The sequence below is a fragment of the Vitis riparia genome, chromosome 8 (genome assembly GCF_004353265.1).
Source record: "Vitis riparia cultivar Riparia Gloire de Montpellier isolate 1030 chromosome 8, EGFV_Vit.rip_1.0, whole genome shotgun sequence".
Lineage (NCBI taxonomy): Eukaryota > Viridiplantae > Streptophyta > Magnoliopsida > Vitales > Vitaceae > Vitis > Vitis riparia.
In genome coordinates, this window is record NC_048438.1 from 11,087,517 (window position 1) to 11,101,885 (window position 14,369).

Consider the following 14,369-nt stretch of genomic DNA (forward strand, 5'->3'; position numbering starts at 1 on the left):
GGATAAGGAGCTGCGGGTCTCGCAGTGAACTGGGCAGCATAGCATGGCTGTCCTGTAGCCGTGTAAGAAATAGGAGGCCTCTCGATGCTCTGAGTAGCATAATAAGGCAAAGCCAAAGGCTGAGGCTGATATATCTGATCATAAGTCGGGTAAGGTGCCCGTGGCCTGTACTGCTGAGGCGTGTAAGATGGACGAGCCTCCAGAAGTTGTGGAGTAGGCTGATGACGCCTGAGAGGCCTCTGACTAGAGGAACTGATGGCACTCACATCTGTCGATCTCTGTCCTCCGAAGGGTTTCTTCCCCTTTACATCACTAGGGGAAGAATCTGCCCACAAACCTCTCGAGATGCCATCCTCGACATCGTACAAAGCCAGAGCCAGAGATCCAAAATCTGTAAAAGGTACCCCGACCACATGCCTGGCAATCCTCGACTGTAGGCTCCTCAAAACCATCTGAATCTGATCTCTCTCTGACGGTCTATCCACTATCTCGGCAATCTTCCCACGCCAGCGGGAGATGAATGAAGAAACTGACTCGTCTGATCTTTGCCTAAGAGCCTCGAGCTCCCTCCTCGATACGTCAACGACAGTATTAAATGCATACTGTCTCAAGAACTCTTGGGCCAGATCATCCCAAGTCCGACGACGTGATACATCCAAAGAAGCAAACCAGCGCTGTGCAGCGCCACCTAAAGACATGGGGAAAAGCATGATCATCTGAGCCCCGTCCAATCCATGAGCCCTCATGATCGTACTGTAAAGCCTCAAATGGATGCGGGGGCACCCAATCCCCGTGTATCGCTCGATCTCTGGCATCCTGAACTTGGCCGGTAAACTGGCCACTGGCATCCCATCGAAATCCTCCCAAGTAATGGCTCTGTCGGAAGTCCTCAACTGCCTCAACCCCTGCTCAAGCCTATCCATGCGAGCATGTGGGTCCTCCGAGGTCGGGGTAGGCACGGTGATAAGAGGCGGAGCAACCTCGATCTGACTATGTAGGGTGAATGGCATGGCCTGTGGTGCTGACTGACTGGGTGGAGGGGGTGGCGGCACTGTATGGTCATACTGGGCACCATCCGGGGCCGGGACCTGCTGGGCCTGCTGCCCATCTATCCTCCGACCAAGGCTAGCTATAGCCTCCTGAATCGAAGCCATGGCCTCAGCGAACTGATCGACTGTGACTATCTGTGGATCCATATCCCTCTGATCTGATCTCTGGTCTAACTAGTCTGATGCCCTGATCAATCTACCCCCAACTCTGATCCAAGAAGTCGAACCCAGACTGAACGTATCGATACTCCTACAACAGTGGAAATACTAGATAAGGTGCGGGGTAAAGGAAACTTCACAAAGAATGTCTATCAAATGTGTCAAAAGGTAGCCTGGAAGCAATCGAACTGATATCCGATCCTGAGCAGATATATAAGAGACTACTGCAAAGGTAACCAAACCTGTTACTACTGAACCGGCTCTGAAGGCCCACAGATGCAACCACGTGTTTGGGAAGGAAAATTCTAATTGAAATGTCTAAGGCTCAAACTACAAGGTCAAGGTGGCTCTAAAAGGAGATAGGTGGACTTTAAAAGATCCCTAGCAGAAGCGATCGTACCCTCCGGCGGTACGCAACCCTCTGCACGCCTCCGAAAAGACGGGGCGCTTCCATGCAAGGTGGTCATCACCTCCACACATGCACTACCTCGACATCCCAGGGGGTTTCCTATGGTGAAACCTCTCAAACTCTCAAAGCTCAATGGCCAACTAAAGTGCACAGTGAATGGTGTGGGTGCATCCGAAAACCCTAAGAATTTAGAGCAGAAAAGGAAACACACTGGTCACACAACTATCCATGAAACCTAGCTCGGGGCTATATAGGTCTTCAATGATCGGACTCCAATCACCGTCAAAGTGTCGCTCTCCTCCAGAATGCTCCCGTGCATCGATATAGCCCGTCGCTAGACCCTACTCCTAACCTTTGGCTCGGTCAGAGAGCAAGCACACAGAAGGTCTCACACTTGCAATAGTGAGAACCGAGATGAAAGGAATGACCGAAACCAAGAGAGTTGGAGGTAGGGGGATAGAAGTGCGACCCACATAGACAAACGACATGCAATCATGCAGAAGAAGGGCAATCAAGCGACATGCAGTCAAGCAGAATACAGGATATATCACTCATGTCCACACAAAAAAACTATGACTATCATGATGAATAGCAATACGAACGTCATGCTCAAAAGACGATCAAGATAATATGCAAGCCAGGGAAAACAACACAGCAAGTCAATCGATGTACAATAGTGAGTCTATGCATGTGAAGTGAGCAGAATAATCAAGAAGAAACAGAATCGCTGTACCTAAGCAAAACAAGCTGAGCAATCTATGATAATCGGCATGTCAATGTACCAGACTAATCTAGCAATGAAGTATATAAAAAAAAAAAACGACATCCGAAGCCCCAAATCAAGATAATCAATCATATCAATGTCACAACACAATATCTAAGCATGCATCAAAAACTCCCGATGTGCAATCAAGAGACAGGTACTCACTGATCGACTCATCAAATGCCATGTTTGCTTCACTTTAAGTTCAAGCTTGACCCTCTAAAAATCCCCAGTGGAGTCGCCATTTTGTGGACCCCGCATTTCGGCTCATGCGTTTCCCACTCGACGGCGAGCTCGATTATTAATTTCGAAAAAAATGATCTTTATTGATTAAGAAAAATTGACTTGGAGTCGCCACTTATTTTTGTTTTATTTTTAAAGGGTAAACAAAATAAGAAAGAAAAACCCTAAGTGTGACTCCTTATTTTGGAAAAGACGGTCTGTGAAAAACCGGATCGGGTTCGGGGGTCAGGTTACTTATCGGGAAGGTACGGTACAGACCGTAGCACCCCTTTAAGTCCCTAAAATCGGGTCTCTACTAATAAAATGAAGCCGACGTGGCAATTGACGAGTAAATCAATGAATATCCTGAATGATCATGCACACATAAAAGTCGAGACATGCATAGACAACGATTAGAGGAAAATGGGTACATACCTGGGCAACGATCCATAAAGCGCTATCAAGAAGTGAGGTCAGTGCACAATTAAGGAATAGTTTCGAGCATGTCATAGAGCAGAATAAAATCATCATGCATGGCAATTAAATCAAACAAACAATCAATCAATCACATGGAAATCACATATGTTGGGCCCCCACCAAAGCCCGATTTATATTGCATGAATTAATCTCACGAATCCCATTATTTCGGAATTATGAAGATTCATCATTCTTGCTTGTGTAAAATTAAAAGAAATAGAACATTATTTAAAAAATCGGAGTGGAATTAAAACTGTTCGAGAGAAAATTGGATTTTTGAGGTTTATTTGGAAATTGAAGTCTCGAAAATTATTTGAAGACTAGAGTCTTGAAAAATTAAATTTAAGAATTGGAATTTTGGATATTAAATTTGAAAGAAATTAGAATTTTGGAAATCGGAAATTAAGTTCAGAAATTGGAATTTTGAATAATTATTTAAAATGGAATTTCAAAATAAATGACTAAAATAATAATAATTAAATAGATTAACGTGAATTTTGGAACTTTGGAATTATGAATTAAATCGGGAGTCGGAAATTTTAATGAATCGTTTAAAATGAAATTTTAGAATAAATAAATAAAATAATAATAATTAAAATAATAAGGATTAAATAAATAAATGTGGAAATTGGAATTCCGAAATTTAGAAATCGAATTTAGGAATCGGGATTTTGAAGAATTACTTGATGATAGAATTTTAAATAAATAAATAAAATAATGATAATAATAATAATAATAACAAGAATAATGATTGAATAAATAAATATGGAAATTAGAATTCCGGAAATTAGGAAATTGAGTTTGGAAATCGAGGTTTGAGGAACTGCTTGATGATAGAATTTTAAATAAATAAATAAAATAATGATGATTTGAATAAATTGATGTGAGGATTTAAAATTTCAGAAATCAGAATTTAAATTTAGAAATTAGAATTTTGAAAGATTATTTTAAAGATTGAATTTTTAAAAATGAACAAATGAATAAATAACGATGATTAAATAAATTGGTGTGAGAATTAAAGTTTCGGAAATTGGAGTTTTGAGATTATTTGAAGATGATATTTTTTTTTAAAAAAGATGAAATTCGGAATTATGGAACTTTTGGGATATTAGAATTAAAAATTGAATTTTGGGAAAACTAAATTTATAGTTAGAGTTCTAGAAAATTATTTCGAGAATTAAATTTTGAAGAATTAAAATTAAAATATTGGAATTTTGGAAATTTGAATTTTAGATCTGAAGTTTCGTAAGCTGAATCTAAAAATCGTATTTTACGATATTATTTCGGAAAGGGTACGTGTATATATATATTCTTAAATAAAATAATTAATAAATAAATAAATAAATAGACAAATAAAAAAAATAAATGAATAAAATAGATAAGATAAATGAATAAATGAATGAATTTGAAATGTTGGGATTTTTAAAAGAATTATTCGATAACAGGACTTTCAAAAAAAATGAAAATTTTAACATGTAAAGTGGAATTAAGAAGATGGCACGTGGGAGAAAAGAGAAAAAATAATAATAATAATAATAATAAACCACTTTGAAGCCCGCTGGAACCATGCCACCAATGAAGAATAAAAAAATAATATAAAAAACTATGTCTTTGACTTTTATCCACTAATTTGTTTAAATAATGAAAACATTCAGCAAACACTTGCTCTTGTCAGATAATAAACTCCAAGCCTCTGAAGCAATTAAATGTACCATCTGCACCAATGAACTTGTTTTTATTAGGATAAAGCATAAGAGCCAGCTCCCTGCATTGTTTCTTCACAGTTCCCTCATCGGCCAAGGGGATTACACCAAGTATCCCAGACCAATCCACTCTTCCACTCACTTTCTTCTCAGCTGAGATGTACACATCAAATATAGTTAACATTTGAGAAATACCCTCGCACCCAGGATACAAATTTTGGGCATTTAAAACAAATTTCTTTGCACCCAAAAGGTCTTCATCCCTGAACTTCCTCAGGGCAATATCTTTCGCTCAAGAGGCATCATCCTTATAGCACTCCATAATACTCCTACATATTTCCTCTATGCATTTCTCTACAGCCTCTACCACCTGGTTGATGACTTCAAAAAGATGGGTCCCAGCATGCATGTGCACAAAATAAAGGCCCTTACTTTCAAAAGCTCTCAAACTGATACACAAAATCATCAACTATGTTCCACAGCCCATGGTTTGGCAGCTTGCAGTGGATAAGTTTGAGAGAGAAAATGGGTATGCTGAGCAAGAAATGGGTGTGGCGGGCGTCACGTGGCCATGCATGACCATGCATGGCAAATGGGCTTAGTGGGTATGGAAAATGGGTGTGACTGGTGGGTTTGAAAGGCATGGGTATCTACATGGATACGCATGGAGATAATGGGATGAGTAGCGGATGCTCCCTGTCCCATTCAGTGGCTGCAAACTCAAACCAGATGTCCAACATCCCAAAAGAAACGCCAGAAACAAAAGGAGAGAATAAAGAAAGAAGAGAAAAAAAAAAAAAAAACAAAAAAAAACAAAGCATGCACGAGAAGAGATAAAAAAAAACCATCAAACCTAACTCCGTTTCATGAAGATCAGAAAAAAAAAAGAAATTTATCAAAAGGAAGATGAAAGACAATGAGGTCCGTACCTGTAGGTGGCCTCTCTACCAGCAAGACCAGCCAGGCTTCCCACTTTTTCCCTTGCTTCCTTCTTTTTTTGTTCTTTCTCTCTCCGCGAGTCCAGTCCCCCAAAATGTCTGAAAGTCCTCTCCTTCTTTCTTCCCTGTTCCCTGTCCTGCCTGCCCGAATATCCCTAAAATATCTCACTCAAGCTAAATATCTGCCTCACTGTGCGTCCTTGGAGGGTGGCGTCACCATCCACCTACTATCATGGCCTCGGTCAGATCCTTAGCAGGGTGTCTTGTGCAGCTCCTCCCTTCTTGCATGAGGCCCCCCCCTTCAGCCATTCCTCAAAGGTGGCGGCAAATCCCCAAAATAAATATGCATGTATATATGTATAAAAACAAAACAAAAGAGGGGGTCTACAATTATATTCATTTTTAATAAAAAATAATTTTAAGATTGAAAAAAATTAAAAAACTAAAACAAATTAGGGCAAAGCAGGAATGAGAATTTTTTACACCCATCTCACCCTGCTTATTTAATTATTTATTGGCCAAAATGAGAATATATGACATTTGTAATTAGGGTGACAAAGTCTAATGTGATTTTTCAATAATATTTGAAACTCACAAGTTTTTTAAATAAAAATAAATAAAATTGGGTTGAGTATGATTGTGCTTGGATCAAATTTGTACTGTCCTATACAATTCATTTAATAAACATATTGTTTTGTTAACCTATATAACATGAATTTGACCCAATTATTAAATAATTCATATATGTGTGTCATTATCTAAAGATCCATGTAAATATGTAGCAATAACATCCATGAGACGCAAATTTAGTCCTTCTAAGACTATTAAACAAATTAGATATCTAAATATGGTTGCATCCATCATAAGAGAATATATTTTCTCGCAGTCAATATGAGGTTTTTGTGGGAAACCTTGAGTTATGAGTCATGTTTTATATATCATGATTTCATTTATATCCAACAAGTTTGACAACTTCAGACATTTGGACTACAAGTCTGAATACTTCTTTTTAATTAGTCTAATTTTTTCGGGATGTATTTTTTCCATTTTGGCCAATCTTTTCTATGATGACATTCATTCATAGTTTCTACTTTGGGATTCTCATAATTTCTTATGATATTAATAGTTATTTGGAAAGAAAATATATTGTTAATGACAAGAGTATTTCAATCTCATTTTTCTCCATATATAAGTAAATTATTAAGATCTTATCAGTATCAGGTATTTGTACATTTCCACATCTATATGAAAAAATCTACTAATAACAGTATAACTTATAATAATATAGTTCATAAAAACTATAAAACACTTACCTATTTGTATAACTTAACATACAAAATATTAATCTTTTGATAATATATAAATATTATCTATATGTTTGTTATCATAGCTTTATGCTATAATATATTTCATTATAACTTTTAGTTATATAAATTTCATAAAGTTGTACAAATTTGTTAGTTGACAATTTTGTTCTCTATAGCTTTTAGTTATAAGAAAGTACATATTAACAACTTTGACATAACCTTTGATTAGCACAAAGAATATTAATTTTCTTATTTTTATAACTTTAGGTTATGAATAATAATATTTATATAACTTCTAGTTGTATAATATAAATTAAAAGAAATTATGTATCTTCTAGGTACATAGTTGATCATTGACAATTTTGTTTTGTATAACTTTTGGTTATACAAGACAAGAGAATTAGAAATTGTATGCATAACTTCTGGTTATAAAACAATTGTTAATAAAAATGATTTTCCATAATCTCTTTTATAAAAAATACGTGAATACAAAATAAAAATTAAAAGTCAATATTTTTCATAACTTTGAGTTATGATTATTTTATCAAAACAAGAAAATATGCAAATTTGTATATAGTTTCAGGCTATAAACTATTTTTTTTAATGTAAATTTGTACATAACTTCATACTATGAACTATTTATGTATAACTTCCAATTATATAATATAATTAAAATAAATTAAAAGTTAATATCTTTCATAGTTTCAAGGTATGATTATTTTATCAAAACAAGAAAATATTTAAATTTATACATAGTTTCAGACTATGAACTGTTATTTTATATAAATTTGTGTAAAACTTCAAGTTGTAAGCTATTTATTGTGTAGATTTGTGCATAGTTTCAAGCTATGAATTATTCATTTTATAGCTTCCGACTATATAATATTATTTTGTATAACTTTTAGTTTACTGCATAGTTAAAAACAAATAATTAATATACATAACTCCTGGTCATATATTTGTAATTTTCCCCATAATTTATGGTTACAAGGATTGCACATATATTTTTCATAACTTCTGGTTATGAATTTACCCCATAATTTATAATTTATCTCATAACTTTTGGTTATAGGGATTGTATATATTTATGCATTCAAATAAAATAAGTGAAAATAGAGAGTCAAAGGATAATAGAGTAGAAAATCATTTATTACATACCTTTTTGTGAGAAAGAAGAGATAATAGTTTTTCTATTTCTTTGAAGAGTAGAACGTCTTTCTATTTCTCTGAATAGAAAAAAATAACTAATAACATGTTTTAAAATAAAAAAAAATAAGGAGAAGAAAAATGAATAAACAAATATATTCAAAGAAAAGTATAATAGAATATAGGAAGAGAACGTAATGAATTTTCATTAAATATATCTCTCTTTTTATAGGGAGTTAAACAAGTATACATTAATATGAATGATCATTTATAAGTTCCCATAATCCGAAAAGTTCTCATATTTTATAACAATTATAAACATATTAGTGCTATATTATTATTTAAATTTTAATTTATTTGGAAATTTTGTTTATTTTATATTTTGTTAATTAATGTATTTTATTTTGAAGAATAATGATAAGATATAAGAAAATAAGGTATTTTTAATATAAAAAAATGTTACATTATTAAAATATTAAGAGGTGGTTTTACATTGAGTTTATAAAACACTTTTAGAGTTTGTTTGATAATAATTTTTCTAAAACACTCTGAAAACAAAATATTTTAACCTTACAATACATTAAGAAAATCTATTTAAAAGTGATACTAGGAAGTGCTTTTAATTAAAAAAAAAAATTAAATATTTAATAAAATTTAGAAAACATTTATAAAAATCTAAAACAAATTTAAAAAAAATCACTTTAATATTTTATGAAAACATTTATTTTACTGAAAACACATGGAAACACAAGCAAACGCGCTCTTAAGTGATAAAATATTATGAAATAATAACCGCAATGCAACCAGCGATATCCTGGACATACTCTTCTGAAAAAGACCATTATATCCTTGGAGTGAGTTGTCGTTGGAGTGGCGGGCACCAAAGAAACGAGTCGTGGACGAGTAGTAAGTGGGCCATGTCGGAACAACTCATCAGCCTAATAACTAAAGGACAATCAAGCAATTAATAAAGGCCACCACCATTTTATAAAATTTTTAATAAAACAAAATCAAAAGAAAACGCGTCCAGCCTCAGCTTTTACGCGTGGCAGCGTCACGCAGCTATAAATGGAATATATTTGAGGAGGGTAGATTGGTCCTTTTCGTTTTTTTAAAGCCGTAGCTGGAATCCAACTGACCGTCAATCACGTGGTGACGGAAGGCTCACATATTTTAGGCTTTCGGTCAACCAATCGGATTCACACTGTTATAAATTTATACCTAACCAGTAAGTAGTAATAAGTAGTAACTACCGCATTCAAGTTTAGAATTTTGGACAATAGTAGACAGAATATTGAAGATTTTATGGGGATTTTCATTTTTTGAATAAATAAAGTATTTTTTGAAAACATTTTGAAATTTCAGAAAATAAAACTACTGTGCCACGTCACTCGGAATTGACTCACTGCTACAGAAATGGAAATAATTGTACATGGGTGAGGAGTCGCGGCACAGCAGCTTTTTTCTCACAGCAGAGGTGACTGATGAGGGGTGAAATAGTAATTTACACTTAGACAGCTAATCAGAGTATGAGAAAATACACACCTTTCTCGGCGGTTTCTCGTCGCTTTTGGTTTGGTTTTTCTAGCTCTTCTTCAATTTCTTTCAGCCCTAACCTCTCGCACTCTGTCCGATCTCTTCCACGACCTATACTCTCCTTTTTCTCTGCAATTCCTTCCTCACATTCATCTCATTTCTTCAAATATAGTGGCTTTCATCTCTGTTTTCCAGGTATTATCCGTGTTTTTTTCTCTGCTAGATCTGAATTTTTCTACGGTGTGTTTTTAGGCTTGTTTGTTTGCTTCATCTGTGTTATGAGATAAATTTGAGGTCTTTGAGCTGTTCTTTTTCTGTTTTGAGCTTGATTTGAGTTTTAAAGACCTCAGATCTTGTGTTGGGGGTCGTGGTTTGAGTTGATTTTGGATGTGTCCAGGGCTTGTGTGGTCTTAGGGGTGTGTACGTCTGCGGCATTTTAGGTGTTTGGAGATTTGTTGAGGTTGGGGGCTTTGTTTTCATGAGGAATTTGTTTAAGTACCGTTGTTGCTTCGTTTTTTTCTGTTTGGCTTTCCAAGTCTGGGCAAGTTTAGCTGCCAATTATGTGGCAACCGATAAAATTCTGCTAAACTGTGGGGCGTCTCCTAGTACTACCGATACCGATGGTCTAGTATGGACCACAGATATTGGGTCCAAGTTCATGGTGGCCGCTGAGAACTCGCTCACCTCTGAGGCTGATACTCAAGACCCTTCAGTCCCTACAGTCCCTTACATGACTGCTCGGATCTCTAAATCGGAGTTCAGTTATCGTTTTCCTCTGGCCATGGGCCGGAAATTTGTGCGATTGTACTTTTATCCCGCATCTTATTCCAACTTAAGTGCGTCGGATGCTTTGTTTTCTGTTACGGCCGGGTCATATACTTTGCTCAAGAACTTCAGTGTTGCGCAAACCACTGAAGCTCTAAATTATGCATTTATTATGAAGGAGTATTCTATCAATGTGGACAGTGAAGCATTGAATATAACCTTCAGTCCGTCTCCGAGTGGTAAGAATTTTTATGCGTTTGTGAATGGGATTGAGATTGTGTCAATGCCTGACATTTACAATACCGAGGATGGAAGTTCTATGATAGTCGGGGCAGATATTCCGTACACCATCGGCAATGATACTGCCCTCGAATGCGCTTATCGGTTGAATGTGGGTGGAAGTGACATTTCACCTTCCCAGGATACTGGTATGTTTAGGTCATGGTCTATTGATACAGCGTATCTCTTTGGGGCTGCGTCGGGAGTGACTGAGACTGCTAGTCCAAACATGACAAATAAAATATCTTCAAAGGTTCCTGATTTTGCTGCACCAGTTGATGTTTATGCCACTGCTAGATCAATGGGGCCAAATGCTTATATCAACCTGAATTACAACCTCACATGGGTTTTTGCGGTCGACTCAGGGTTCTCTTACTTGGTTAGGCTCCATATGTGCGAGGTTTTTGATAATTTCACCAAGATTAATCAAAGGGTTTTTGATATCTTCCTCAATAATCAAACTGCATTTGGAGGTGCAGATGTGTTTGCCTGGGCAGGTTCAAATGGAATTCCCATATACAAGGATTTCGTGGTTGTTGTTCCAGTGGGAAGTGGACAGCAGGACCTGTGGCTTGCGCTTCATCCAAACACGACTTCGGATTCCAATTATTATGATGCATTCTTAAATGGGGTGGAGATATTGAAATTAAGTAATTCAGATTATAATCTTGCTGGTCCTAATCCAGTTCCTCCTCCTAAACAGAAAGTTATTGATCCAGAACGGGTTAGACCGTCATCAAAATCTGGCAATTCAAAGAACCAGACAGCAATCATTGGTGGGGGTGTTGGCGGTGGGATCTTTATTTTAGCCCTTCTAGTTGGTCTCTTTGTTTGTGTTGCTTCCCGTCGCCGTAGGCAAGGAAAGGAATCAAGTGCAAGTGATGGACCATCTGGTTGGCTTCCTCTTTCTTTGTATGGAAATTCACATTCTGCAGGTTCTGCGAAAACAAACACTACTGGAAGTTATGCATCCTCCCTTCCTTCAAATCTTTGCCGCCACTTCTCATTTGCTGAGATCAAATCTGCAACCAAGAACTTTGACGAGGCTCTACTCCTTGGGGTTGGAGGTTTTGGCAAAGTTTACAAGGGAGAAATCGATGGCGGAGCAACTATGGTTGCAATCAAGCGTGGGAACCCTCTCTCCGAGCAAGGTGTGCATGAGTTCCAAAATGAGATTGAAATGCTCTCAAAACTTCGACACCGCCACCTTGTTTCACTGATTGGGTATTGTGAAGAGAACTGTGAAATGATCCTTGTTTATGACTACATGGCTCATGGTACCCTCAGGGAGCATCTATACAAAACACAAAAGCCACCTCTACCATGGAAACAAAGGCTTGAGATAGGCATTGGAGCTGCCCGTGGTTTACATTATCTGCATACTGGTGCAAAACACACTATTATCCATCGAGATGTGAAGACAACTAACATTCTCTTGGATGAGAAGTGGGTTGCGAAGGTTTCTGATTTTGGGTTGTCTAAGACTGGCCCTGCATTGGATCACACACATGTTAGCACTGTTGTGAAGGGCAGTTTTGGGTACTTGGACCCAGAGTATTTCAGGCGGCAACAACTGACAGAAAAATCTGATGTATATTCATTTGGGGTTGTCCTTTTCGAGATCCTGTGTGCTCGGCCAGCTTTGAATCCAACACTTCCAAAGGAGCAAGTGAGCTTGGCAGAGTGGGCGTTGCATTGCCAAAAGAAGGGCATTCTGGATCAGATTATCGACCCATATCTGAAGGGGAAAATTGCACCAGAATGTTTTAAGAAGATTGCTGAAACTGCAGTGAAGTGTGTGTCAGATCAGGGTATTGACAGGCCATCAATGGGTGATGTGCTGTGGAACCTTGAGTTTGCTCTTCAGCTGCAAGAGAGTGCAGAGGAGGCTGGCACAGCCATGGGTGGAATGGAGATTGAAGATGGTTCATTTGACATAGCCTGTGGAGGAAAGAAGGATCCAAATTCATCCCCTGGATTTGACGGCAATGTTACTGATTCAAGGAGTAGTGGGATGACCATGAGCATAGGCGGGCGGAGCCTTGCTAGCGAGGATTCCGATGGGTTGACACCAAGTGCAGTGTTCTCACAGATCATGAACCCAAAAGGACGTTGAGATCTGAAGTAATTGTTTTTGCCACAGCCTTCCAGAACCCAGCAATCAGATAAGCTTTTCGCTATTACTAATCAGGTAATCAAATTTAAATGTTCTTTACATTATTCATTTATTTACCACTATTTTCTTTCTTCCCCTTTTTTTGAGTTGTGTTATGTTTTCGATCAAAGTAAGTTGTAATTTGTATCTACAATCTCAAGAAACAGTGTAAAATAATGTGTTTGTACTTGTATTTGCTCCCAGATGAGAAGTATTGATTTGGCTTTCCTTAATGCTTCATGCTACAGTTCATACAACCCTTGTTTATCTATCACAGATGGATTGGATGAAACAGTGGTCAATATCCTTATATGCTTTCAATAACCAAAAACAATAATACTACTGTATGCATTACTATGAAATTTGGTCTGCGACACTTGTGGGTGGTGTCTAACTTGATTGTTCAAATTATTTGCATATCCTAGAAAATGGGCAACACATAGGAAAGACTTAAAAGTGCGTTTGATAGTGATTTTCAGAAGTGTTTTTAGTATTTCTAATACTTAAAAAATAAAAAATTTCAAATGTTAGAAGATCAAAAACACTTTTCAGAATTATTGTCAAATGCATTCTAAGTGAATGGAGCTGTTTGCTACTTCATTTATGCAGCTCCTTAGGCTCTTTAATGATTGACCCCAGAGAGATACAGATAGGGAATATGTACAAGATGACAACATAGATTAAGAAGTTTCAATTTTTCACCTAACATGTATTATTCTTGTCATTGTATGTATGTCCCAGTTAAGTCATTGACGTGCGATCCTCAAATGGGTTGCTGGTTGGTCCGGGTCTCACTCAATAACGTCGAAAGTGACCAATAATAGATTTTAAAATTGGCAAGCATATGTTGTGCTGGTTCTCAGTAGAGAGCGAAAATTTCATGAGATCTAAAGGCCATATCAAGTAATGACAAGTTCTTGCAACTCCCTTGGCTACTAACTTTGTGCCCCAAAAAAATGATAGAGATTGGACAACTGTTGTGCTTTATCTTGGTGGTAGGGCTCTTCTATGATCTTCTGTGAAAGATGAGGAATGAGAAATTGGTGAAGCTCCTTCCATCATTTGACCATGGATATGAAAGCTGTTCCGCGGAATCTTTTGGGAATACATGGGGAACCATGATCTGGAATAAATAGACTTTGGCCAGGTCTATTTCGTGGAATAATGCTTCCGTTGCCTAAATTCATACGGTACATGATCTTCCTTTCCAGCCCATGAATGATATTAATTGTGGCACCAGCTAAGAGGAAAGCAAGGGTCCACACGGATTCACAATGGAGGGTTGCACAAGGACCATTTAAACAGAGCCAAAAGGGAATAGGCAACATGGCCTCCCACCGATCTGTGCTTTGTCCCTTCAACTCTAGTTGGGCAAAAGCCCCACGAAAACATAAATAAAAGGAAAAAAAATAAACATAGGAAGATATGGAAAAAATAAAAGGAAAAAAAAATAAACATAGA

At 36.9% G+C, this 14,369-nt stretch overlaps 1 protein-coding gene across 1 annotated transcript; it reads left to right on the forward strand.

The window, feature by feature from the left end:
- The first annotated feature begins 9,731 nt into the window (after positions 1 to 9,731).
- On the forward strand, positions 9,732 to 13,165 carry LOC117919965 (receptor-like protein kinase FERONIA). The gene has a single exon (XM_034837285.1). It carries the CDS (start codon positions 10,188 to 10,190, stop codon positions 12,867 to 12,869), a length of 2,682 nt encoding a protein of 893 aa, XP_034693176.1. The 5' UTR covers positions 9,732 to 10,187; the 3' UTR covers positions 12,870 to 13,165.
- Positions 13,166 to 14,369: the final 1,204 nt, after the last annotated feature.